Here is a 27,678-nt window from a genome sequence, read left to right as displayed (position 1 = left end):
TTGCCACAGCATCCTGCTCTCGCGGAGCGCTGCTGCGCGCAGCCACGGCCAAGTATCTTCCATCTGCGTTTGAAAAACGTATATGACGAGTGTGCATTACCTGGATTTCACCCTAAAGCCGGGGATGCTCCCCGCAGCCGCGGAGCCGCACGGCCGGCGGGCTGCCCGGGGTTAACTCCGCCGCCGCCCCATTGGCGGGCGCCCCCCCGCCGCTCCCATTGGAGGCGCCCGGCCGCGTCCCCTCGGCCCGAGCAGCGCTGGCGGCCGATTGGCGGGCGGGCGGCGCGCGGCGGGCGGGGCGGGCGCCCATTGGCTGTGGGGCGGGAGCGCGGCGCTGGGCGGCACCATGTTGTGGGGCTGGCGGGGGCCGGCGGCGGCCGGGCCATGGCGGGCGGGCGGCGGGCGCGGTGAGTGCGGCGGGCGCGGTGAGGCGGCGGGGCCGGGCCGGCGGCGCCTGAGGGAAGGGAGCGGGGCGGGACGGGACGCGGAGCCCCCGCGGCCCGGGGCGGGTACAGCGGGGCGCCCGGGCCTGGCGGCGGGCGGGAGGGAGGGGGCGGAGGGGCGGTTGCGCCCCGCGGAGCGCCGGAGGGCCCCTGCGGTCGGACCGGCGGCGGGAGAGTCACAGCATCGGGGAGTCGGTGAGGCTGGAAAAGACCTCCGAAATCGTGCAGTCCAACCGGGGAACCAACAGCACCCTGTCAAGCAGACCATGGCACCAAGTGCCACGTCCAGGCTTTCCTCAAACACCTCCAGGCACAGTGACTGCACCTGGGCAGCCCATTCCGACACATAGCCACCCTTACCGTGAGGAAATTCCTCCCTGTGTCCAACCCGAACCTGCCCTGGCGCAGCTTGGGCTACGTACTCTTGTTCTGTCGCTTTTTACCTGAGAGAAGAGCCCAAAGTCACCTGGCCACAGTCTCCTGTCAGGGAGTTGTGGAGAGCAAAAAGGTTCCCCTCTGCGCCTCCAGGCTGAGCTCCCTCAGCCGCTCCTCACCAGGCTTGTGCTCCAGACCCTTCCCAGCTCTGTTCCCTTCCCCGGGCTCGCTCCAGCACCTCCACGACCTTGCTGACGGGTCCGGCCTGAGCTGTCCTGCTCCCGGACACCTCCCGGCTTCGCCCCTGGCCGGCCGGGGCTGCACGGACACGGCTCTGGCAGATGGGAGTTTTTATCTGCACTCCTGCAGTTCGTTCCTGTTCTAGATGCTCGCTTTGAGCTGGTGACAGAGTCCCGAACAGCTGTGAAGCCTCTCTGGCCATCTTTAAGCGTTGGGAGCAGCCGTGGGCTCTCACCGGGTGCCAGTCGCAGCTTGGCGAAGGTCATTGTTGGAAAAATGCGATGAGTGTTCACAGGAGCACTGGCTGTGGTTGTCAAAGCCATGGGTTTTAACTGTTTTTAAAGGACATCTCTCTTTGGATTCTTTCTGGATACAGATGTGCATAAGCACTGCAGCTGTTCCGTTCATACCTGCTGAGGCTCTACAACATACACAGTGCTTTAGGGGCTGAGCAAACTGTAACATGTAAATCCTAGGCTTGCAGTGGATTCATTGTGAGTGGATCCCATCTGGTGCTTATTAGAGAACAGGCATTCTTGTGTCTTGTTTTAATTTGAAAATGACTCTGCACACCCCTTGTGTCCTTAAGTCTGACCTACATAGTCACCACAAGATTTGCCTCCATTTGTGGTACAAAGTTTATTTTGTTTCCTGGTACAAAGTTGTCAGCTCAGTTCTGACACAAGAATTCCACTGCCTCTCCTCAGCAGTGGGGGAGGTTGATTGCCACCATCCTGCAGCAGAGGCAGGCTCGTTGCTGCTAAAACCCAGATGGGTACATGGACCCTGGTTAAATTTTTAGTGCCCGTCTTATGCAGGAGCAGAATAAACATAAGAATGTCAAGTGGAGAAGGGAAACTGCAGAGTTTTCTCACTGCCTTGGCTTCATTCCCAAGTAGAACAAGGCTCCCTAAAGCATTTCCAGCTCTCTTTATTGACTTGCAGTGGTCAGGTGGAATGTCAGTAACTGGGATGGGGACAAGGGAGAGTTGTTCTGGCTGTCTTCTGACCAGGTCTCAGCACCCTGTGTATCACTGCCCTTGGCTCCTGCCCCTGTCCAGTACCATTTCCCGTTTCAGTGTTCCCATTCCCTCACTGCCCACAATGCATTCCCAGCTCCATGCCAGTCCCAGCTGTGCCCATGGCCAAGGCAAGCAGATGCTGTTGAGCCAATGCCACAGCCCTTCCCACAGCACCCCCAGCTGCCAGCTTCCAATAAACACATAAACCCCGTGTTCAAAATACCTACTGTCCTCTCAGATGTGTTTGGAATTAGCTGGTGGATCCAAGTGAAAAGTGTGATTATATAAACTTTGTTTCCATAGGAAACGGTGCTTGCTGGAAAGTCATTCTGCGAGGAGGATTAATGCAGCCTGGTTTCCTGAGGAGTTGTTTGCCACATCTTACCCCAGCAACTCCTGCCTGGCTCCTACCAGTCTCCATGCCTGGTAGCTTCTCCTTCCCCAGGGCTGCACCCAGGTGCTGCCTGTGTCCCAGTCCACCCTATCCTTATTTGTGCAGCCAGCTGAGTCAGGTGTTCCTGTTTGCTGTGCAGGCAGCTGGGAAAGATTCAGGATATTTACCCAGTTGTCCTTGGCTTCTCAAGGCGTCTGTCCTCTATCTGGCCTGTGGTTTTTGGAAAGCTCATGCAAGTATTCCTCTGACAAATTTGGCAGAAATGCGGGTGACAGATTCTAAAGTTACTAAGGGATATAACAGGCCAAGGTGGGCAGACAGATGGACAAAATAATTTTGTTTCTGAAGCTGTGTGAGAATATTTCAGGCAGTTCCTGGTTGTTACAGCTGCAGGCAGAGATACTGCAGTGGTTAAAATGCTTGTGGTCTTTCATATTTATCTGTGTTGTAGCTCTCAACCGGGGGTGCAGTTCTGTGTGTGTGAAAAGTTTGAGTGTAGACTGTCACAGATTTTGCCTGTAGATAACAAGGGTTTTAGCAGGAAAGGAGATGGAGAAACAGCAGACAAGTAAATACGTGGGAAGCCTTGAGCACTAGATGACTAAACTTGTACACAAGGCAGGCAGCACACAGAGAGTGGAAGTGACAGAATGAGTCTGAGAAATCCAAGAAAAGGTCTGTGGGAGCCTGCCTGTGGAAACTGGAATAACAAGGCTCACACAGAGAGGGGAGGCATGAGCCACCAAGGAGCTGGCCAGAGAGGGGAGGATGGGAAGGAAGATTGATCTGGTGAGACTGAAGTACATTTTGGGAAGAGGAAAATGTCACTACTGTATGCGATGTTTCTTCAAGGCGTTTTCCAGGATTTGCTGGAGAACTTCTAAAGGCCTTTTGATAGGTGAACCCAAAAGGTGTAGTGTATATAAGAAAAACCCCATGCATTAAACAGGAATTAGAATGTACTTCTACCATATCCATTTCAGATCAGTGTCTGTTTGAGCTACGATTTTTTGTGTACTTGTGGTGCCAAACTAAACCTTTGCCTGCCCCCAGACCTGATTTGTGACTTGGAGCATAATGAAATCCTGGCAACTTGTACACACAAGTATTTTTGAGATAGCAGCTAAAAAGCTTTATGATATAAAAATAAGATTGTGATGTGAGGTACAGCATTGATTTTGTACTCCAATAAAAAATGTTTTGTGAGATTTTTCTTCCAACTTTGTAGGCTGCTTATAGTAGCTGTGTTTTTTGTAAGTGGCAAATTTCATGCTGTTGTTTGAACTGGGGATGACATGTCTGATGTTGGTATTTAATGTCAGAAGACATGCTTTAACTCAGGTGTTTGTGTGCACAGTGACCCCACCATGATACTGACGAGATGCTCTCATTTGTATATTGATTTGGAAGACTTATAGTTGCTGAGAATACAGACCTGGTTGCAATAAGAGACCGAATTGATCAGGAATATCCCAAGGAGGTAGTGAAAAACAAGAAGCATTTCCTATGCAAACCTTGCAGTTGATTACAACATGAAAAGGCTGGTAGGGCTGTTTATTTCTGGATGTTTTCTCTTTTTCTCTGGGTTTAGTTTTGTCGTTGTCCAAGACTGTTTTGCCCTTTGTTCCACAGAGTTCTGCTCACAGCTTACCTTATTTTTCTTTTTTAAAATATTGGTGGTGTATTGTTATTTCACCTTTCTCATCTCTGGTCTCATTCCAGGACCAGTTTGGCACTTCTGGAGTTCTCATAATCTTCCTTTCCAATCCAAGACTTTGCCAAAGACTTGTCTTTTTCAAATTACTTTCTTCCAAAACTGCATAAATATTTTCTTACACAGTCTCAGCGCTGTCACCCTTGCCATCTTCAATTTAAAACAGTGAAGCTCAAGTTCTTGCTGTCCTTGGTAAACTTGTTCATAAAAGGATTCAATTCCCTTGGCCTGTAGCGCAGAGATTGTAACGTTGGCACCAAGGAGCAAAGTGCAGGCTGTGTGTGGAGTGCTGGGAAATTGATTGCATGGCAACCTCAGGGTGCTTCGGTGTTTGTTGGAGGAAAGCAGCTGATGACTCATGTCCTCAGATGTCACTAAAAAGTGAGAGCTGACTCACCAGCAAATAGTTAAATATTTAATTTTATTTATTTTTGTAAATTCTATTTACCTGTTTGGAGGGTTTCAGCCAAAATTAGTTTCAAAGCTGTCATAAAAGATAAACTAAGTAAATGACCTTTCAGTGACTGTAGTTGTATTCTTACCCCCAACTCCCAAGAAGAATATCCCTAGAGAAACTCAGCATTCCTGAAAATCAGTCTAGAAAAGTGAGTGCTCAGCTTGAGCTCCAGAGGCATGGAACATCCTGCCCTGTGCTTTAGTCAGCCAGCGCTGAGCTGCGAGGCTTTCTTTAAATGTATGTGTACATCTATACATATCTCATAGCGAGGAGTAACTGCTCTGAAATGACTTTTGTTCTTCTGCCTAACTCCTTACAAACTCTCATGGATTTTAAAAATGAATGGAAGCAGATCTTGATAACAGCAGTGTTCAAAATGATTCAGAATTAGTAGCTTTAAAGAGGTGAATTATGCAGTTACGATAAGAGGGTACAGTTACAGCCAATCTGCTTTGCTTGTCTGCTTAAGTTTAAGAATAATATGATTATTATTTAAGGATCTCTTCCTGGGTGAATCTGCATCTGCAGGAGTGAGAGCTTTTGGGTCAGGTGCATCTTCCTTGTCTATGCTTCTCGTTCTCGTGCTTGCAGTGGGTAATGTGCAGGTGGCTGTGCTGTCTGGAGAAGAGCAGGCTGCCAAAACAGAACTAGATGAAGAATAATAATATGCTCTAATTTCCATATAAACATGTGATTTGTTCCCTTTCAGTACGAGCACAAACACTTATTTTCCAATAGATTAAAATCAGCATTACGCGGCTAACAGGGGACCACAGTTCTGGTTTGAAACATCCCTGAGGCTTCTACCCTCTGCCCTTCCTGGGGTCTCTGTACTGCTCTGAGTGCTAACAGGGATGTAGGAGAGCTGTGTAGCTGGATGGGTCTGCTCTAGACTTCATGTAAATTTAATTAAGGTGCTGTGGAGTCCTCTGTGGGTTTGCATGTCCTTTTACACTAACACTCTTTCTCTGTGCCAACCTGATTCTGCACTGATGGCTGTGACCTGTGCGTGCCTAGCCAGGCATGGCCTGGCTGTCCTGGGGTTGCTGCTGGTAAATGAGCCAGTACAGCTCGTTTTTTCCAGTGCCATGGTTAATAATGGCTGGTTTCTACACTTATTGTTAAATCGCATGAGAAGGCTTTTCTGTGTCAGTCCTCCCCCAGCTCAGGGTGTGTTCAGGCTTTGCACGATCAGCGTGGCTGGTGCAAAGAGAAATTCCTGCTGGCTCCCAGCACTCCTCAGAGCTGTGCCTCAGGTCTTTTTCCATTTGGCTTTTGACTACATTCAGCTAATACTAGGAAGGTCATCTGTGGCCTCATAACTGAATAGAGTTGATGGTGCGTTCTCTGGTCTTCATATGCGAACGCTGCCCTGGCCGAGGCTTATTGAGGGGCCAGACGTGTCTTGCAGCCCGGTGTAAATATAGAAACAGACATGGCTTTGCAGGTGAGGGTACTGAGAACAGACGAGGATTAGTGGTCTTGGATTTTTTATCTGGTGAATTTGGTTGAGATTGCAGACACTTCATATATTTTCTGTGGTTATGCGTTTTACAGTTGAGTGCAGAAGGTACTTAGTTAACCGCAAGGAGCTAAAGATGTCATCTCCACCCCAGCTCATTTTTTTTTAAGAATGGAAAAAAAGCTGAGTAAATTCTAGTGGCAGCAAATGAAAGGCAATAAACAATTAAGTCTGTTCTGTCCTTTTGTCTTGTACCTATGTGCAAGTAGTAGTGCAGCTGTTCTCACTGTCAGCTGTCTTAAAATCTACCTGGGAGCTTTTCTGGAGGGACAGGTCTTTAGGACACCAGCAGTCGTGGGATCTCATACTAGTGGAAGAGTGCATGTGAAATTGGAGCAATCACATTAAACTACAGTTCCCTGCAAAAGTCTTGCCCGTGGTGGTTGCAGCTGCTATGATTTCAGCTGTGCAGAGATGCTATCTGGCAATTTCCCCTTCCGTGCAGATCACAGAAATGCTGCGGGAAGGCAGCAAACCCAGTGTGTTTTAATAGAAGTGTTCGGGCTTTAGGATACGAGTGTCCATGAGTGCAGGCTTATGTTCCAAGCATAAACTTGATGTTGAGTTGGTGGGATCTGCAGGATTGTAAGTTTGTGTTTTGTTTATTTTTAGGGGTACCAGGAGATGCTTCAGCGGTGAGAACTCTTGTACAATGCAAGTTAGGAATGAAATTCATCAACTAACATCCCCTTCCTCACCCGGATCTCCAACAGACTTCCTGTAACACTTGGAAGAAAGGGTGAGGGGAGAAGGACTGAAGGACACCATGAAGCTGAAGCAGCGAGTTGTGCTGTTGGCCATCCTCCTCGTCATCTTCATTTTCACCAAGGTGTTCCTCATTGACAACCTGGACACGTCAGCCGCCAACCGGGAGGACCAGCGCGCGTTCCAGCGGATGCTGTCGGGGCTGCGCGTGGCGCTGGACCCGCGGCTGGAGCACACCCTGCAGTCGCCCTGGGAGATCGCGGCGCAGTGGGTGGTGCCCCGCGAGGTGTACCCCGAGGACACCCCCGAGCTGGGCGCTGTCATGCATGCCATGACCACCAAGAAAATCATCAAAGCTGATGTGGGATACAAAGGGACACAACTGAAGGCTTTGCTGATACTTGAAGGAGGACAGAAGGTTGTCTTCAAACCCAAGAGGTAAATACTGCCTTCAGTGACTGCACTAAGAACTGCTTTATTTTTTTTTCTCCATGTTGTCTCGTTAATGTTTAAGTGACGAATTTTCCTGTAAATGGAAAGGCCATCCTGTCATTTTTAAAACAGACAGGATAGAGCCCTGATGGTGCTCTAGTAACGTTAGGTTGCTGTGCCAGCTGTCTCTCAGGCTGTACAGCCTTGATGCTCAATACAGCCTGTCTTTAGATTAAAAGAATAATCACTGTGTTCAGTCCTGAGGGAATGTTGGTTACACCTGATGTTTCTGAGCTGTACCTTACTGACTGTGGAAGTAAGCTTCTGGCAGTTTGGAGACAAGCTTTGCCTCCTTGTTCTGTCAGACTGCCAGGAGAGGGTACAGTTCAAGAACAGGGAAGGAAGGAAAGTTGGCAGTGGTCTTAAAAGTAAATCTGTGTGTCTGGTGTAGCTGAATGTAGGCTGTAAAAATGGTTTGGGTAGGTCAGAGTGAGAGCCCCTGAGCCTCCCATCTGCCAGTGGGTGAGTGCTGGAGGAGCAACATAAGAATGGGAGGGCAGTGATACTTCCTTGGTTTGGCCTCTATTTACAGTGATCCTCAGAAAAGTTTGATATGATTGAATGTTTCTGAAGAGTCTTGGCTGTAAAGCTTTGTGAACTGTTTGTCTTTGGGGAAAAGGAGAAGAAAGATGTTAAAAAGGCAGGTGTGTTTTAGGAGATTTCACTGCAAATGGGAAGTGTCATCTCAGAAAAAGATTTTGGGTTGAGCAGGCATTAAGGTTTCCTGTCCTGTTAATGAGTGAGTGGAGAGGCCACAGAGATGCTCTGAGGGCGGGAGCAGCTCTCCTGTGGGAACAGCCTGCGACAACTGGGGGTGTTCACCTGGAGGAGAGAAGGCTCCAGGCTCACTTCCAGTGCTTGAAGGGGCTGCCAGAGAGAATGGAGAGGGACTTCTGACAAGGGTCTGCAGGGACACGACAAGGGGGAATGGTTTCACACTGTCAGAGGGCAGGGATAAATGGGATATTGGGAAGAAATTCTTCCCCGTGAGGGTGGTTAGGCAAATCACTGTTGTTGCTACTGCTTGAGTACAAATTCTGTTGGAAATATTCCAGTTTACACAATCTGAAATATAGATGGAAATAGGTAACCTAATTTGGCCTTATTTTATTTGAAAATGTGTTGCATTTCACCCATTTGCTTGGTATTGATTGTGGTATTTCACACTTGGCTGCAGCATGGTGCTCAAGCAGTATCTTCACCAATCCAAATGTCAGGAAACTCAGAAATTGGTGTTTGCCTTGACTAAGTAACATCTATTAAAAGATAAAAAAGGGAGCAAAAAGCCTTCCACTTCACCAAAATACACCATTGTTGTTGCAATGAGTGCCTAATTTCTATTTTTTGCTGTTCATTATGTCTTTTCTCTGCCAGAATAAAGGCTCTGTTTATACTCAGTATTGTCCTCAGGTTCACGCTTGCTGATTTTCTATCTACTGAGGGTTGCATTTGCCATCTCTTCCACAATATCAGATTGTACTTTCATGTTAATATACAATCCTTTCTAACCCCAAAATCATCTGTGGAATTGCTGCTTTCCAGTATAAATAGACCTCTGTTCTGTGGCAGGGTCTGTGCTCTTCGTTCTAAGATGTGACTTGGCATATGGATGGATTAAAATTTATTAGTTGGAATGTGAACTGCTTCCCAGGCTCTGGAGACCACTGTACATCACTGACTTTTCCTCCTTATTTACCACTTCAACAGTCTGGACATTTTAATCTCATTGATGTTTTTCCCCTCTCCCACTGGCAATCACTTGGAAAGTGACCCAGAGACTCTTTAATGTAGCACTGTTATTAAATTGTTACTCTGAACAGCAAAATTGATGGGAATTCTACATAGACTCACTTTATTTGACTTATTTCAATTACAGATATGCCAGGGATTATATAGTGGAAGGAGAACCCTACGCTGGCTACGACAGACACAACGCAGAAGTGGCAGCCTTTCACTTGGATAGGTATGGAATTGCTTTATCTGGTTTTACTGTCTTTGGAAAATACCAGAAAAAAAGGAGTTCTTCGAAGAGTACACTTCAGATGTGAGCTACCTCTAGCCTGCCAATATACCACCTCGAAGCCAAAATAAGAATTAGCTTATTCTGTGAAACTTTATGTCAAAGATCTGTTCAAGATTGTAACATTTCAGATATTTGTGAAAAGTTTGGAAAGGAGAATGAGCCCTGAAACCACTATAGTTAATATTACAGGGGAGAAAGAGCTTAGCCAAATACTGTGGAGGAGTCTGAAATACTAAATGTATGTGCTAAGTTCATGTCCAGTTCATTAAAAAGTCAAGACTAATGTCTAGACTAAAAAGTTAGTCTAGACTACATATGAATCAGTGCATCCTAGAGGAAACCAGCTATTCATATACCAGTTGTACTTGGGGTACCCAGGTGGTTTTGTGGACCTGTGCTGGAGGTGCAATTACAGAAAAAAAAAAGAAATTATGGGATGTACAAAGAATGGGACAGAAAACACTAGACACTGAATGTCAATAGTTATGAAATGCTGTTAGAGCTGCAATTTCACACAAAATAAATGAGCACACTGTTTACTCATTATAGGAAGATTTGGAAATGAAGAGACATAAAATCTTGAGAAAAGGAATAAGGAGGGATGGCTATAACAAAGGATAGAATGGTTGAACTTAAACTGAGGTTTCTCAGTACATAAATAAGAGCCTTTTCAGTGTGACTGAATTCATAGGTGGTGACAGAGGTGTTTATTAGTCCTGATTCACCTGTGGAACTCATTGCACAGGCAGTGGAAATCAGTAATTCTAGGAAGGTTTCCTGATAACACCCATTGCTGCTACAGCCAGCTTGTGCTTGTGGGCCAAAATCAGGGTATATTAAGACCAAAAAAAGATAATAATACGAGATGTCAGTCCATTTGTTCTTTCAAGAAGCATACAGGCTTCAGTTTCCCTGAAAAAGTAGTGATTGAACATTCAATCAAAGCCTCTTTTCAGTGTCCAAATCCTGCTTAACTCTTCTTTGCTGTCCATTTGGTCATGATTTTGTTCTTTTTTCTCTGTGGCTCTGCACCTCTATTCTTCAGGAGTACCTTGCAGAAGCTACCTGCAGCAGAACTTTATTCTGTACCTTCGTGTTGAATGGTCACAGTTCCAAATATTGTCCAAGGATGTGATTGTTTCAAGAAGGCTCTGGGTTATGTTATGTATTTAGCACTGATGGTGAGGCTGTGCCTTCCAGGACTGTGGCCTCTGGGCTGTGGGTCTGAAAATACAGGGCAGGTTTTCCACATGTAAGCTCTGTGCTTGTTTTCTTGGAACACCTGCTTTTGCTCAGACTGTGCATAGCTCAGTATTGGCTGTGAATTTTGTCCTTATGCACATGACTTGTTCAGACAGACATTTTGTGTTGCCCTTTCTTAGAGTTATTTTATACTTATGGAAGGGGATTTACTCATTGAATATCTAAAACAAATCCCTTTCAGTCTTTGGAGTGACACTCTCAATACCTCTGCGGAATGTCAATTGTCCCTTTTGCAGATGAGTCTTTTCAGGCTCTCTTTTTGAGTTGCAAAGACTATCAAAAGGGTGTCAGAAGTGCATTAAGAGAGTTGGGGATGACACTGTACTGATCTTTGTATTTCTTTAAGCACTTTTAAAATTCCATCACAAATACCCAAGTCATTTGTGATCACAGAGCAAAGGCTGTGGCAGGCATGGGAGTGGAATTTGGATCTTGTAACTGTAAGTTTCATGGTTGTTCTTCCCACCTCTGTTTTTCCAGGCACTTCTCAGGCATTCACTTTTGTTCTGCCATTCTCTCTTCCCTTCTTCTTCCTCATGCCAAACAAAACAACTCTTGGATCAGTTGCTTTCAAGTGTAATTGAATTGGGCTTAAGCATAACATTTTAATAGATAGTGGTTCCCACAAATTATAAATGATCTTTCCAGGTGACCAGCCCATGGCCCATATGGTTTTACTGCTTCAGTGCCTCAGACACATGATGGATATTTCTGGTGTGAGGTCTGAGTTGTGAGAGTTGGAGCATGGTGCATCCTCTGTTGCTCTGCTGCAAATGCTTTAATAAAGGAGTGTCACTGATGGCCTGTAAAGCAAGTTTAACATCCAGGCACATAAAAAAAATTAGTTTCCTTACTTTGCCTTGGAAAAGAGAGGAGGTTGCTGCAGGACTTCAGCTTTACTCTGGTCTCTGCCATCTCTGACAGAGACTGTGGGGTTTTTTTGTATTAATTTTGAACTGCTGCTTATGTTGCAAATTCTCAGGTCATGTTTTTTTGCCCCCACTCAGAATCCTGGGTTTCCGCCGAGCCCCGCTGGTGGTTGGCAGGTTTGTGAATCTGCGCACAGAGATCAAACCAGTGGCCACAGAGCAGCTCCTGGGCACCTTCATGACCGTGGGTAAGTGGATTCCATGGACTGTGCTGCCCAGTGAAGGAAAAGTGCTTAATGGGAAAAAAGAGCTGTGGGAACATGACACAGCTAGGGAACAGTTAATCATGATGCAGGAAGCTCTTTCTGTGCCAGGAGAGATCTTGGATAACCCTGTTTGGCGGGGGAGGAGGACTTGATTTTCTTCAAGTAGTTTTCCCTCTGTAACTGCTCTGTGTTCCCTCATGCTGCTATTACAGATGGGATTTTATTTTTTGAGTAAGAATTTTCTTTCTGCTGTCAGAAATGATTAGAAAAGTCTGTGATTAGACCTGAAAAGAAAAAAATAAAATTGTATTTAATGTGAGAGAGCAGTGATTTGGGATAATTTACAGAGCTGACACGCTAGTTGGTATTAGATGTTGTTTGTGCTGCATCAGAGCCTGCAGAGCATTTACAGCCAAACACAGCAGAACTTTCTCTGTTGTTTACAGTAATAATGCTGTGAAGGGCACGTAATGGGAGCTATTAATGTGAACTCCTACCAGGTGGTCATTAAGCACCAAGAAATTACTTATGCTGCAGCCTCAACTCCTTCAGGCTTTCATAAACCATCCAATTATTACTCTTTTGTTTGTTTGTTTTGTTTTCTAATCAGAAGGCTCTAGAGATGATTGTTCCTTACAGCTGGTAACATTCCTGTTAGCAGCACTGCTGGCAGTCTCACCTGCTGCCTGACTCTGCCACTTCCAAGATGCAACTTTCAGATGAAAGTTTCAGCTCAGACTCTCCTGGCATTCACATGGGGTCCCTGCCTCAGAGAGGCTTTACATTTTCGAATTTCAGCCAAGATAACTAAGCTGTTTTCTAGCAGCAGTACTGACTTGAGAAGTATGGCTCCAGAAATTTTCATTGCTCCTCCTTAGATTCCTTGGAACTGCTGTTCTGCAGAGCAGAAACTAAAGAAATGGGTGCATCTGGGGAGGAGGTTATGGTCTTTAGTCAGGCCAAATTTTCCCAAGTTCCTGAGATTCTGAAGAAGAGACAATTCATGCATACTCAGTGCAGGTTTGCTGGAGTTGCAGCTAGGATCTCAAAGAATTCTGTCTCTTGCTAGACCTGCTGCAGGCCCTGAATGGGAAGAGAGACTTGCAGGGCTTTCCATACAAATAAGAGATCAGGTCTGCAAGCTCTGAGTTGGTAATGATCTCTGACATCCTCAAGCTGTCTGATGGGATACTGGGAGTACAGGAGCTGGGTCTGGATGGAGGGCTCCAAAGGAGTGCTGGCTGAGGGCTGGGGATGTGTAAGGATGGAAAAGGAAAAACACCACTTCCAGAGAGCTGGGCCTGGTTTGGGGAGGGTATGGGATGTAGAACCAAAAGAAGAAAGGACAGAGACTAATCACAACCAAGTGAGACATAGGTGAAGAATATTTTGGAAGAATATCTGTGAGCATGGAACTAGCTTTAACTTGGCGAGGATCAAGCAAAGGCAGGTTAGAAGGGGAAAATAAAAAATGTTAGACTAAAACTATGACTGCAGGCTTTTCCAGATTACTTGATGCTACAGGATGCATCAGTGTTAGTGGACTTAAGGCTGCAGGGTTTTGTTGCTCCACTCCTGTCAGAAGATGCTGATGAAGCTTTGACAGATGTGCATTTCTAGATCATGTGAGAATGATTCTTGGTTTTGTCTTCTCTGCAGAGTCAGCTCAAGGAGCTGAGATGTGTGGCAGGTCCCAGGACACCAAATCCCTTTGAGTTCTGCTGTGTCTCTTTTCATTTATCTCTTTTTGGTCAACTTTTTCAAAGAAGTGGGAAATCTGACACGCGAAGTATGAAATGTGAAAAACAAGCTGTGTTAAGGTTGCAAAGTCAAGGTCCTAAGGACTAGGAAAGGATCACAAAAACTTGTTGATAGTGCAGTGTTGTATTCATTCTCAGAGCGATAAAGTCATCAGAAAATATGATTGCTCTCTCCTTTTCATATAAGTCTTTAACTGCTCTGAATGAATGGATGTCTGTGTAATCTCTTTTGAGCCTCTCCCTCTTGGAGACAGGAAACACGAGGCCAAGTGCAGTGAAATCCTGTTGTGGGGAAGCCTCTGCTGCAGCAACATGCTCCTGAGTTTCGGTTGGATTCCTTGGATTAAGTTCTGCTGTTTTGATTCGTCTTAACTTCTCTTTTTAGGCAATAACACTTGCTTCTATGGGAAGTGCTACTATTGTCGGGAGACAGAGCCAGCCTGTGCAGATGGGGACATCATGGAGGGCTCAGTGACACTGTGGCTGCCAGACGTTTGGCCCCTGCAGAAACACCGACACCCCTGGGGCAGGACTTACCGGGAGGGCAAACTTGCCAGGTATGAAAACATGGCAGGGTCATACTATATAGATGATGATTTGTACTAAAATGACCCTTGCAAATACTGTGGTTAATTAAAGAGCACTAAGGGCTCCCAAAACCTAGATTTGTGTCGACAGCTTTCTTAGTACAACAGTAGGAGGCAAGAAATCTAGGAAAAAATGTGAATTAAAATGAGCAAGAAAGCAATCTTCATTGTTTTCCACCATATTAAGCACTGTCCTTTTCCTGGATCTTGGCTGAAGCAGAACTCCACAATGCAGTCACTCCAAGCTCTGAAAATCTTGGCTGTAGGCAAACCAAGACTCTTCTCTTGTGCCACTGGACCTTCTGTTAATGCTGTGCCCCTCTGTGGCCACTGAAATGTGGTAGCACTGTGCCAGACCTGATTCATGGGCCTTATGGTTTGTTTTGAGAGGTGTGGAGCTGGTTTAGCTTGAGAAGGTAGGCACTGAAAAGTCCTTTGCTTGGAATGCCATCAGTGTTTGGTGACCATGCTCAGCACGTAAAGAATGCTAAATCCCACATTTGTCCTTTAAGCAATCTTCTACAATAGATGTAACACATCTGAGTTTGTGGGGTGGGGATGTTTTTGCCATGACCAGAACAAATGGGTTTGAGCTTAGTAAATTTTTCTAAGTCTGTCTTGAACTTGAAAATTATTAGAAAGAGATTTTTAGTCCTTGATCTAAAGTATCCATTGATTTCCAATGATGTGATTGTTCTCAGAAAGAATCCAAAGGCTTCACTGAATTGTTTTAGAGTATAAAATGCACAGATTGATTTTTGAGCTGCAGATGTTCTCTCTTTCCCAGCAGGTCAAAATGAGCTGTGTTCAGTTGTAGTAGTAATGAACAGGATGAGTTTCTTGGAGGTGTTCCTCCTATTGAGAGGCTGCTTTTCACCATACCCTGTCTGCTTACACAGAGTTTTACCTTGATTTCTGTGCTGATTTGATAGTTGGTGTATTTAAACTCACTCTTGCCTCCTTCAGATGAGCTTACAAGGTTCTGGTGTTTTTCACCTTGTCCTGCTGCACATTTCACTTTGAGAGATCAGGAGAATTAAACATTCTTGGTGTCATGCTCTTCTTTTTCTGTGCCTGATAATTGTGGAAAAATAACTCTACAAGGATTTTTTCCTGCTCTAGCTGCTGTTCCTAGTTGACCTTTTGAACATAATTCACACAGGCACATTAGTGTATGTAATTTTTAATGGAGGTATAATAGATAAAATCCCTGACCTTCCAAGGCCTGTGCTAATACAATATAAATGATCAGAAATGAGTGTTGGAGGAAAGTCTCTCTTGAAAGACTGCATGGAAAATGAGGAGAGAGAGCATAGTATATCTGAAAAATTGTAGCAAGGAGATTAAGTACTGCTCTGAAGTAAAATGAGAGAGAGAGAAAGAAACACTTAAGGGAGGAATGCAGCATAATAAATATATCCAGTACTAGGAGAAGAGGTTCTGAGACTGTTGCTGTGTGGATTTGTGCTGCAAGTTGAACATGAGCTGGACCTTGGTGCAAAGATCCCTCTTTGCAGAGGGATTTGGGTGCAGCATTTGAGGACCTGTTACCAGAAACATTGAGAAGATAAATTTTTAATGTCTCTCATTTGGATACCTGGAGGAAAGATGGGATATTGGGACCTCTAGCTCCAGACCACCAGAAGATGAAGTGGGATATGTGGCAGTTGTAGTAATTAAATTCTGGTCTTCCTGCTTTTATAACTATCTGCAGTTTTGAGCATGTCAGCAAGTCTCTCCAGCTTGTGTTTCCTCCATCTCTGTTTCCCAATCACAGATAGTTTAAGGCATTTCCAATTTAACTGCTATTTTGTGAAGGATTGTTTCAGTCCTTACATGGAAGATGTTATAGATGTCCTTGTTATTTAGGTTGACAGATGGAAAGGATATACACCAGAGATGTGGCTGTTTTGGTGGTGGTGTTGAATAGCTTTGAAAGCTGTAAAGAAGAAAATGAGGAAATTTAAAATCCCAGCTTTGGAGAATTGAGACATGACATCAGTGTTACAAGATTAGGTGGAAAAGGAGAATGAGATGAGACGGAAACCATGTCAGGGGGAAGAAGGTGGGATACTCTGCAAAGGAGGTGGGGAGGAAAAGAGACAGCTGTGAGTGAAGGAGAATGAACACATGTGAAGCCCTTCTGATGGGGGTAGAGGGGCTCATTACTAACCACAATGAGGATATTTGCAGTAGAAAAAAAAAAGGAAGAGAATGGCTGGAAAGCCAGATGGAAGGCAATGGAAACAGACACAGTACTGAAGTTATTCCTTGGGAAGTTGAGGGAGGCAAGGCATGGCAGTAATCTTTCCATAAGGCAGCCCAGCCATTGTGGTGTCGTGAGGAGCAAACTGACATTATTTTCCATAGGAAGATGGTCTTTGTGTATCCTTGAACTGAAACTACAGCTTGCTCCATAGGCTGGGATGTTAATGCAGGGTTTACTCTTTTCACGAAACAGTTGTCAAGTGCTTCCTTCTCCATGTAGCCTGGGCTGCTCCCCTTTTCTCGGTGCACTGGCAGGTGGCTGCAGGGCAGCTGCAGCTGCTGTTGCTGTGCAGTGGTGGTTCCCTGAAGGGCTGCTTGGTTCCTCTCTGGCTGCAGGTGGGAGTATGACGAGAGCTACTGTGATGCCGTGAAGAAAACATCCCCGTACGACTCGGGCCCACGGCTGCTCGACATCATCGACACGGCCATCTTCGACTACCTGATCGGCAACGCCGACCGGCACCACTACGAGAGCTTCCAGGATGATGAGGGAGCCAGTATGCTCATCCTGCTGGATAATGCCAAAAGGTGAGCCTGGGGAAAGTCCTGTTGGCCTAGCAGTGCTGAGCACAAGGGCACGCATTTATTTGCTCTGTATCTCTGGTTTCTTTCTCTCACTAATTTATTCATTAACAACTTTTGTAATAGCCTTTCCTTTTTATGAGAAATTACTTACCAAATCTTAGGGTCCTTCAAAGGGTCCTTCAAAGGCTGTGATGCTGACAGGACAAGGGAGAATGGATACAAACTGAAAGAAAGTGGGTTTAGATCAGATATTGGGAAGAAATTCTTCCCTGTTAGGGTGGTGACACCCTGGCACAGGTTGCTCAGAGAAGCTGTGGCTGCCCCTGGATCTCTGGAAGTGTCCAAGGCCATGTTGGACAGGGCTTAGAGCAACCTGGGATAGTGGAAGATAGTCCCTGCTCATGGCAGAGGGGTGGACCAAGCTGAGCTGCTTTAACCCAAGTCTTCCAAGCCAAGCCATTCTAAGACTGTGTGATTCTGCTCTGTGCTCTAGAAACTGTTCTGTCTTGGCACGGTCTCACTCAAGCTACAGAAACTCCCCTTTTAGCACAGTATTTCCCAAAGCAACTTTGAAAGGTTTGCTCAAGTCTCTCCTCCCATCCCCAGAAAAGCTCTTTCCTTCTAGGCTTTTAATTAATGGAAGATTGTAAACTAACACTTTTATTAATCACCAGTCAGTATTAGTGAGTGCTGTAATAAAAGCAGATCTTTTCAAAATGTGTTCCTGAATAATTTGGCATTCCTGCCTTCTGGATATGCCTACGCTGGCTTTGAAAGGGTAAAAGTTTAAAATGGAGGTAGAAGAAGTGATAGCAAAAGCAAAATATGATGAAGTTCTAAATGTGGGTATTAACTCTTAACAAACAAAAAAAGTTTTTAAAATGTGTTTAAAATGTGAGTTGTTCTGTCTCTGCTATAGTTTTTTTTTATGTTGTCTCCTGTAGTTTAGGTTAAAAATGATATTGAAGACACAGCCTTGTTTAAATTACAACTATTTGCTTAATTTTCCTAAAAACATAGATTATCTACTTGTCTTTCTCATAACTTAGTCCAGCAGTTCAAGATTATTTGCTTTTCTGGTTGGCACTCCCATGTGCAGTAGCAGTGAGTTTCCCATTCTGTGAAGGACCAGCAGTTCCTATGCCAGGCTCTGCTCTGGCTTTGCACACCACTTGTACCAAGTGCACACAGCACCTGAGATCCTTGGAAGCCTTGGAGTTACCTTTCTTTTCCCATTTGTCTTCTGTCTAGTGGATTCCTTCCATAAGGATCATCAATCCCAACTCCTTGTTCCTTACAGGACGACCTAAAGCTAAACCATATGAATAAGAGCAGATGCTCCTTGGTGCCATGACCACTTCCCTGGGAGCTCATTCCAGCTTGAAAGCTACTAATAATAAAATTATTTGGGCAGCATAATGCCAGGCGCCTACCGCAGCGTATCTTTATTGAGGGGAAAGTTCTTCATTGAAAACAGTGTTACGAAGAAGGTGAAACTATGAAAGATAAATCCAGCATGTGTTTAGGTGAAGCTTGAAATACTGTGGAAGCCTTCTGGCTTCCTTGAAAGTGTAGGCATGAAATGTTTAAGTTGATCACCTTGTTAGTGAACTGTTGCTCCAGTGGTTGCTGCTGTTTGGTTCCTTCCCTGCCCAGCTGTGTCAGACAGACAAAGCTCCCATTCTCTATGCCCAGAATACCAGTTATTCCTTATCCCTGCATCATTTCTAAACTTCTCTGAAATGCCTTTCTAAGGTGCCTTGGTATGATAAAGAACTGGGTATGCTGGTGCTGCTTCTGTTTACCTACTTAGTTGATGCAGGCTGTGATTGGTCATGGCCTGTTTGTATTTTAATTTAAATGATTTGATCTCTTGGAGCGTGAAATTGCCTAGTATTGATTTCTTTGAGTTCTTTACAAAGCTCTTTATGTTGAGAACAACCTTAGGAGTTCAGCTGATTCACTTGGTTTTAATTTTGCTTTTCAGCTTTGGAAACCCTGCGCTGGATGAAAGAAGCATCTTGGCTCCTCTGTATCAGTGCTGCATGTAAGTGAAACACAGGGGTGCTCTTCACTGTACTTAGGTAATTCTGTTCTTAGGTTTGCAGTATCATTAACTTGGGAGCCTTCTGGCAACCTGAAAATGTTTGCTCGGGTCCACAGTGCTCTACTTTTTTCAGATACTGTCTGTTTGATGGATTGTCACTGCCCAAGAAGCTGAGAAATCCATTTTCATGAAGGCAGTACGTCAGAGGGTTGGCTGCAGAAAGTGGTCTCACCTCCAGGTCACTGGTTCAGATCTAGCCATAGTCAGTCTGACAGGTACTTTGCATCTGCAACTCTCCCCATCCAGCTCCTGACAAATCAAAGTTCACATCCCAGCTGCAGTTCTCCCTGACAGAAGCGAAGGATCCAACGTGTCTGGTAATTTAATAATTTCAAACATGGTTTCTAAAGATAAAGCTGCAGCCCTGCTCAGGGGGTTTCTCTCAAGTGAAGTTTGTAGTTTCTTTGCAGTTTTGTTTCTGTTTTGGCCTTGTGAGCTGTGGTTTTGTTTGTTTTGTTTTCAGAGGCTGTGACTTGTTGATTTCTGTTTTCTGTGTCCACTCTCTCACCAGGCCATTGCTACTTCTCATTAGGAAATAGATGCTCCAAGGGCTGGAGCACCTGGGAGAGCTGGGGGTGTTCACCTGGAGAAGAGAAGGCTCCAGGGAGACCCTAGAGCCCCTTCCAGTGCTTAAGGAGGCTCCAAGAGAGATGGAGAGGGACTTTGGACAAGTATCTGCAGGGACACGATAAGGGAGAATCGTGTCCCACTGACAGAGGGCAGGGATAGGTGGAATATTGGGAAGAAATTCTTCTCTGTGAGGGTGGTGAGGCCCTGGCACAGGTTACCCAGATAAGCTGTGGCTGCTCCATCCCTGGAATTGTTCAAGGCCAGGTTGGACAGGGATTGGAATAACCTGGTCTAATGGAAGGTGTCTCTGCCCATGGCAGGGGGGTGGAAAGGGATGTTCTTTAAGATCCCTTCCAGCCCAAACAATTCTGGGATTCTGTGAAAATTTCCAGGAAGAAAAACACTGATATATCCATTTCCTGCCTCTGATACTTCGACTCCTTTAAGCCTTCCAAACTGAGCTTGTCCTTGAAGCTTGTCCCTGAAATGTTGTGTCTTCCAAATTCCTTGGGACCTGGGAGCTTTGCAGAGAGCCTGAGCTCTCATCCTGCTTGTACTAAGCACAGCTCCCTGCATGCTGCAGTACACCTGGCTAATGTTCTGCAGGATCCTTTTAAAAGTAATATGGAGAACAGTTAAAGGATTTTCAAATTCTTTTGTTTTCCTACATTAATTTTAAATTTATGTTTGATTTCCTGCTTTATTGAGGTTCTTTTGGAGTCTCTGTCATCTAGTTTCTCCCAAATGCAACCACAGGAGAACTTTATCTCTGTAAGAGACTTTGCAATTTCCTGCTTTTCAGGTATCCCTTCTTTCTGGTACCAGGCAAATGCCATTTAAGAATTCATATGTGTAATTGTTCTAACTGTTGGTTTGTTACAACACTTGCTTATTTTGCTGGTTTTATTAGAGGCCATCAAACCCAAGAGTTTACACCAGGGGTGCTAAAGATTTGAACTTTAAAGGTTTGGGGGAGAATCCCAAGAGACTTCACAGAACACAAGAGTTGAGATCTGCTGATACGAACAAGTTCGGTGGCCAGTGAAGAGGAAAGGTCACTGCTGTGTTCTCTTTCTTGGAAGTTTGGTCAACTGCCTTTTGTCCTTTGTGATTAATTATTGGTCATTGATGCTCTTCCTCCGGTGACTCGAGTTTTGTTTGAATTTGTTGATTTTCCTTCCTTTTCTTTCCTTTTTAAACTGTCTGGGAAGCCTCAGGACTGAAGACCTTCCTTGCTCGCAGCTGGAAGTGTTCCTGTGTAACATCAGAGTTCCACCCCACCAGATTGATTCTTCATCACCTTCAGCTTTCCAGTTTCATTGGATCATCCTGTCTATGATGCAGTTTCACCTGGACCTTGCCATGCCAAACCCACTGTTGAAATGAATCTCCATTGTTGCAGTTACTCCAATATTCCCAATGGGACTGCAGCCGGAGCACGGTATGGTGACGTGTGTTTGTTTCTTTTGCAGCATCCGGGTTTCTACCTGGAACAGGCTGAACTACCTGAAGAATGGAGTCCTGAAGTCTGCCTTAAAAACTGCCATGTCACATGACCCCATCTCACCTGTGCTCTCCGACCCTCACCTGGACGCGCTGGACCAGCGGCTCCTCAGCATCCTGGCTACAGTGAAGCAGTGCACAGACCAGTTTGGGCCAGATGTCGTGCTGGTGGAAGACAGGATGACTCTGTCTCACTTGTAATCCTAGTGGAACACCGGATGAAACTCCTTTTTTTAAAAACAAACAAACAAAAAAGCGATAGAAAAACAGCACAATCAGTTCAGAAGGGCTGTGGCCAAGATGGACTGACATGAACAGGAAAGCTCCCAAGGCAGAGGAAGGGAGGTGACACTGGCTTTTTCCTTGGGCTGGCAGCAGTCAGAGGTGGGAAGGGGTCTCGGATGGCTCAGCCCTCACAGTGGCATCTTGGCCACCGTGGCGCGTCCATTGCCGGCAGTGGGCATGGCGCCGGATCAAAACGGCTCTGAGTGCTGGTGCAAGTGTGTGGGACACAGACACTCCTTTGTGGACTGAACCTGGAGGGGACAAATGGAGATGAACAGTGCAGTCCTCTCCCCTTCTCTTTCCCCCTCTACTCTGGCGAGTTTGTCTGATTCAGGGTTGAACACAATCAGCTCTGAGCTGGTTGGGCATTTTTTTGCTTCTTTAGAGAACGAGCAAGGGGTGAATAAAATAACTATTAGACTGAAGAGTTGGGCCACCCCCCAGGGGTGGGATGTTCTTCTGATTGCCATGAGGGGTGGGAGAGGGGACCTCTGCTGCTCACTTGGCTTTTCCTTGATAAAAGGCTGGGAAAGGGGGTTGCCTCATGTTATAATGCTTCAGTGTTTTTGCTGAAGTCCTGTCTAAGATTTATCCACAGGGTTGGAGATTTAGGAGAGGACAGGGTGGTTATACAGCACTTAACAATTAAGGGGTTATACTAAGTTTCCATGTGTCATCACTGTTTTTTAAGGAATCTGGCAAGATCTGAGTAGACAAAATATCCTTGCAGTCCTGAGTCAATTATAACCAAATTTTCATCCTGTAGTAGCTGAAGAGGACAAAATCTGTCCTTGGAAGCAGTTCTGTGTAACAAGGTCAGGCAGCTTTACTGTGAGCCTTGAGTGCTGTGGGGCCTCTGGGCATGTGGGAAGAGGTTTGCTGAACTTCCCTGGTACCAGCAGTAACCTGAGGGGTGGAGACAACGCTGAGCAAGTCTGTCTTCTTCATCTTACCTAAGAGAGCTTCTTGCTGCTCCCTGTGACCAGAGCTCAGCACTGCTGTTCTGGGAACACCACTTTGGGTCCCACATTCACCTGGTCTGGCTGTGGCCAAGCTTAGAAGCTGTGACCACTTCCAGGAGGTTTTCTACCTTCCCCAGCTGCTTCCTGCACCCCGCACTGCGATGTCCTGCCTGGGATGGTCATCCTGGGGTCCTCACTAAAGGTTTTGCCATAGATAGAGTTGGCTTTTCAGGGCAGGCTTGCAGCACTCATCTTGTGCTAGTCCTGTCATCCTTCAGCACTTCAGCCTGTGCTGCCAATGAGCTTGTGCCATAAAGCTGATCATCCTGGGGCAGGTCTGAATTTGTATCTCCAGAAGAGAAGCAGCTTCATCACTGTTCCCAAATTGAACAGCTTTGTGTCAAAGTGTTCAGCCAGCATGGTCTGTAATGTAAGGAGAGAGTTCCCTCCCAATGTGATTACAGGGTACTTAACTTGAGAGCAAGAGCACCAAAATACCAGTTTGAGCCCTTATCCTTGATTTTCCTGACAGGATCTTTCTAACTCTGCAGTGTGGCAGGTAAAGAGCTGTTTCCTGTTCTTGCGCCTGGCCCACACCTGATCCAGGAGGTGTCAGGGAGAGAGTTTACCTGAAAAATGCGGGATTATTTTGCTGAAGTCTTTTTCTCATTGCAATCTTGAAAGTAGAATGAGACTGTTTACCTGAGATTGAATTTTATGTTCTTCTTGCTCTCTTCTGGACTTAGCTACATCACAGATGCGCCCCAGAGGGATGAGATGATGTGATGGAATCTGGAGTTATTTACTAGAGTTCCTAGTCAGGATGGTGACACAGAGCCTACTCTGAGGACACTGTGAAGCTCATGCCTCTATCACCTGATAACAGAACACACTTTAGAAGCTGAGGGTGGTGCCTGCGGGGCAGGAGCAAGTGCTGGTATAAGCTGTTTCCCAAGAAATTTCAAATTATTTACCCAAAGGGGGGATCGTGAAGCACATGGTGGTGGCTTGTAGCATTTCTCAAAGCATATTCTTCTCTTTGAGCTTAATCATGAGCTCTTAATATTTTGGGAGTGACCTACCAAAATTTTGATTTCTATATGATCACTCTTGATATTTACATTTGATTTAATAGTGGGTTCAAGAAAAGATCTTTCAGTCTTTGAAATTAAAGTAGTGTTGAGGACTTACCTGTTGCTCTAAGCTGAAGTTTTTGCTGTCAGATGGAACCTGGGGATAAGTTTTTCCCCAGTATGAATGTCAAAGATTTAAAGCAGGGTATTGGTTTATTTTGGTTTACTTGTGGACAAAGGGCGTGAAGTCCAGCATTATCAGTAGAAGGAAGCAAGAAATGGTTGTCTTTTGAGGTTGGTTTATAATTTGTGATATTGATCCTTCTGGTTGCTGTAAACACTACTGGAGGTTGGTGTTCTGCAGCAGGGAAGAAGAATAAATTCCTCTCTTCAACCAAAATCAGGAAGACCTGGTTTTGGCCTTGTGACAATTTCTGCCCTTTTGGCAGTGATGGTTGTTTTGCTTGAATACAGAACCCCGAGAGATTTTAAATTGTAACCATTGCAAAGGAAATGAGGAGCAGCATCCAGGTGCCAACAGGGTCTGCTTGAATCTCTGAAAAATATCATTGTTTGCAAGGCAGATGCTCTGTTGAGGAGGTTTTTGTGCCACCTTCTGACCCTTGTTCACTGTGCACACGTCACCCACTGGCCCCAGATGTTACACACTGGTTGTGTCATGGTTATCAGTGATATCAGAGCGCTGGAAGCACAGAAATCAAGAACTAATTAAAGAGAGCCTCATCAGCCATCTGCTATTTACCTCCTCTTTCCCAAGTCAGCCATCAGGGGGAGGAGACACTCGAGTCAGCTCCTCTTCCAGCAGCTGATGAACTGGAGTGTGTCTTGCCAAACAAACTTCAACTCAAAAGTACTAATTTATTAAGAAGGTAATTTATTTGCTGCGGCAGCTGGAGCAAGATGCTGGAAACAGAAACAGACCCCCCTCTTGGAGCTGCCAGAGGAGGCCCCTGGGAGCTGCTGCACAAATGGAGTTGCTAATAAGCAAATAGAATGCAATCATGACTTTCTACTCCTATCCCCTGGGGTCAGATCCCACATAAAGCAACATTGTGTGAATAAAGATTTTAATAAAGCAACATTGATGGATTGGTTAAGTCTCTCTCTCCCTCCCCTGTCTGTCTCTCTTAAGTTCCCACATGAGGTGGGCTGAATGTGTGAAGTGTTTTGCTGCTGCTGTTTCCCTGTTACTCCTCTGCTAATGGTTGTCAGTGGCATTCATTCCAGTCATGTATATCCAAAAATGGGGAAATGTGCAGCTTGTTTGCAAGAGCCTTGGTGATAAGGAAGAGTGTCCCAAAGGGATATAGAAATAAAACAGACATAGACTGAAGTGGCCTGCGTCCTGTGGCCCTGCATCTGCTGAGCACCTGGGCTGAGCCCTGGGCAGTGTCCCAGTAGCTTCTTCCATGGAACAAGAGGTGTCTGTAGAGCTGGCAGCTGTTCATGGTTGTGTTTTCTGAGCTTTCATTGGGACAGGGCTCAGGCTGTATCAGGGTTTTTCTTAATACCCCAATAGTGAGTATCTTAGAGGGCAGGAGGTGAAGCAGTTCTGAATTCAGTGATCTTTGACCTGCCCTGTAGCATTTCTTTAAACTAGAGTTTCTCCCTTGAAACGTTGGATTTCAGCATTAGTGAATTCTCTAAGAACTGCTTTCTGGGGTTTATTTTGAGGGTTTTGTGTGGGAGGATGTTCTGGGGTTTTTTGTTCCCCAGCATTGTGCACTGACAGTAACTTCTCCATTCCTCCATCTCTATTTCTGAGGTGCCAATTTGCTCAGGGAGTGGGACAGGATTCTTGCATGTGTATGAGCAGTTCAACTACAGATGCTTTTAAGTTCTGACAGGCTGAAACCAGCAGTTTGGAGAGCTGTTGTTCCAAGCACTTTGTTGTGCTGCTGCTGTGTATTTTTGGAGTGGTTGGCCTTAGTAACGGAGTGAGAATTTGTATAACTGGGAGATTTTAAAGTGTTTCTGATTATATAATGAATGTACTTTTACAAAAGAATGAACACAAACAGCTTTGAGCCAATGGAGAACCAAAGGGGGTTGAAAATAAGCACTTTCCTGAAGTTTTCAAATCCTTTCCCTACAATTTTTTCATTAAATCTAAAAACTAGAGATGAAAGAAGTTAATATATCCTGAGTGTGGGACTGGTGATTTGTTCTTTTTTTGTAGAGTCAATATATTTAAGAGACTGGGGATAGATAGGACTTTGTGGGGAAAAAATAAAGGAAGGAGGGGAAAGGACTCCTCTCATACCCTTTATTTGAGATCTTTCTTTTATTTAGTGATCTAATCCATAGCTGTGTTATACTGGGCTCTGGAGAGAGGCTCTTCTCCCCCTACCTTTTGTCAGAGTGCAGCAATGGATGAGCAGAAGGAATTGCTGTATGGAAATGGGGGGAAAAAACTAAAAGAAGGGTGCATGTTATTTCTCTGGGCAGCCTGTAAATGAAATTCTGGATTGCAGGGTTCCCTCTGAGTGTTTGCTTGTCCCAAGATGCATTGAGATGTGGAATAAGCCAGGCATAATCACTTCTTGTGGTGCTGTTGTTTTCTCTTTTCAGACAACACCTGAGCTGAGCCGAGGTGGTGGAGATTTAATCAGGTGGTTGCTGATCACCAGGACTGACTGCTTGGAATAACCAGCCATGAGTGACAAGCTGAGCATCCTCCCATCATCTCCAGGGCTGTGCAGATCCCTGCAGCTGCCTCTGCTGCCAGACTCACCTCAAGATGAGCAAATACTCTAGTCAGGGTTTCAGCTGCTTCCCAGGTGCTTCCTAAGCCATGGCAGGTATGAGCGAGGTCTTCTCACCATAATGCACTGGGATCTCTTCCAGTCTCCTGCAGGTTGCCTTCTAATCATGAGGATAATTTCCTTCCTGAGGCCCCACAATAGGGAATAAGGAGGGTAATTCCTGCAGTTGCAACACTTCAGTGTCTTGGTACCTGCAGGGCCAGGCCAGAGAGAGAATAGTCAGGATCATGGAGTCCCAGAAGGGCTGGGGTTGGAAGGGACCTTAAAGATCATCTCATTCCACCTCCTGCCATGGGCAGGGACACCTGCTATCCGAGGTTGCTCCAAGCCATGTCCAACCTGGCCTGGAACACTCCCAGGGATGGGGCAGCCACAGCTTCCCTGGGCAGCCTGGGCCAGGGCCTGCTAAAGGACTCATTCCTTTTTTCCTTCTGGCTCTTACTATGTGCTGCACTTGGGCAAGGCTGACATCCCAGGAACTATGCCATAAGCTGGTGCAGTGTTGGACAGTGAGTTTATCTTTCAGAATTATCTTTTTTCCTTTGAAACATGTAAGCATCTATTTTTTATGATACCTGTCCCTTTTAAAAAGCCCTTTTCAGCTAGAGAAGGTATCCTGGGTGGGCAAAGTTTGAATGTTCCAGCTATGAATTTTTTAATAAGTGTGTATAAATGCTTCAGGTGCCTTAACTAGTTTTCAGAAAGGCTGACTGCAGTGTAATTTGCTATGGCTACAGCAAGTTTGATTTTTAATTGAATAATGCACTGTTTTTAGTTCTGTTTAAGTAATTTCAACTGGTGTTCAGGTTTCAGCCTCACTGTTTTTTTAGTCCCAGTATTTTTACTGCTGCTGTGTAATATTTGCAGGCACCTGTAGATGGTGATGCACTCTGCTCCATGCCTAGGCTGCATCCCCCCTCCCATCCACCTGCACCAGGGAATTATCAGGCCAGATAAATTCTATTTATGATCCAAAATATTTTTGTTTTTCTGAGCATGTGGGATAACCTTGAAATCCTTTCCATTTCCAAAGCATCTTTGCCTTGGTCTCAGTATATGTTGTGGGTGGACTTGTCCTGCTGCTCAGTAATTGTAGAAGTGTCACTCTCTTACAGTAAGCCAGCAGCAGGTAAAGCTAAAAGTAAAATTCAAATTACATGGGAACTATCTACTTTTTATATCTTCCCCCCCACAGCCGAGTGAGTGTGTGTGTGTGCGCGTATGCCTTTCCAACATGAAAGCCAGGGATTGTTGGGACTGTAGGATCCTGAGCCAACCCTAAGGACTGCAGTTGCTGCTTTTCTATACTGGAGAGGGTTTACAACTGGTTGGAGAAACTGGCTGTTGGTGATGAGCTTAGTGGTGGCAATGAGTTGTCCTGGGCTACTTTGTGGTGGTTCTGTGCCAATGTGGGAATTTCTATTCCTGGCTGCTTGAGCAGAGCCCACTCTGCGTGTCCCAGAGCAA

The 27,678-nt window shown here is 45.4% G+C and overlaps 1 protein-coding gene and 1 long non-coding RNA gene across 3 annotated transcripts; one reads left to right on the top strand and one right to left on the bottom strand.

Moving 5' to 3' along the window:
- The first annotated feature begins 320 nt into the window (after positions 1–320).
- On the top strand, positions 321–24,525 carry FAM20B (FAM20B glycosaminoglycan xylosylkinase). Of its 2 annotated transcripts, none has more exons than XM_085068611.1 (8): positions 321–407; positions 6,780–7,310; positions 9,241–9,327; positions 11,658–11,767; positions 13,931–14,102; positions 16,737–16,928; positions 18,913–18,972; positions 21,075–24,525. In XM_085068611.1, the coding sequence occupies exons 2-8, from the start codon at positions 6,934–6,936 to the stop codon at positions 21,304–21,306; spliced, it is 1,230 nt and encodes a 409-aa protein (XP_084924737.1). In that variant the 5' UTR covers positions 321–407; positions 6,780–6,933; the 3' UTR covers positions 21,307–24,525. The 2 variants fall into 2 exon arrangements, with proteins under 2 accessions (XP_084924737.1, XP_084924738.1); XM_085068612.1 differs by lacking the exon at positions 321–407 and adding an exon at positions 408–425.
- LOC146434177 (uncharacterized) lies at positions 24,497–27,667 on the bottom strand. The gene is made up of 2 exons (XR_014853854.1): positions 27,520–27,667; positions 24,497–26,402 (listed from the first exon to the last, which is right to left on the bottom strand). It is a non-coding gene; the product is annotated as an uncharacterized LOC146434177 (long non-coding RNA).
- Between the last annotated feature and the right edge of the window lie 11 nt (positions 27,668–27,678).

This window comes from Lichenostomus cassidix, chromosome 8 (genome assembly GCF_008360975.1).
Source record: "Lichenostomus cassidix isolate B80296 chromosome 8, HeHo_3.0, whole genome shotgun sequence".
NCBI classification, from domain to species: Eukaryota; Metazoa; Chordata; class Aves; order Passeriformes; family Meliphagidae; genus Lichenostomus; species Lichenostomus cassidix.
This window is presented reverse-complemented; position numbering and strand designations above follow the sequence as displayed.

Excerpts from the sequence above, each read along its gene's own strand:
- FAM20B (XM_085068611.1), top strand. The coding sequence starts at position 6,934 with ATGAAGCTGAAGCAGCGAGTTGTGCTGTTGGCCATCCTCCTCGTCATC. Across the intron at positions 14,103-16,736 it reads CGGGAGGGCAAACTTGCCAG|GTGGGAGTATGACGAGAGCT; the intron begins GTATGAAAACAT and ends CTCTGGCTGCAG. Across the intron at positions 16,929-18,912 it reads CTGCTGGATAATGCCAAAAG|CTTTGGAAACCCTGCGCTGG; the intron begins GTGAGCCTGGGG and ends TTTGCTTTTCAG.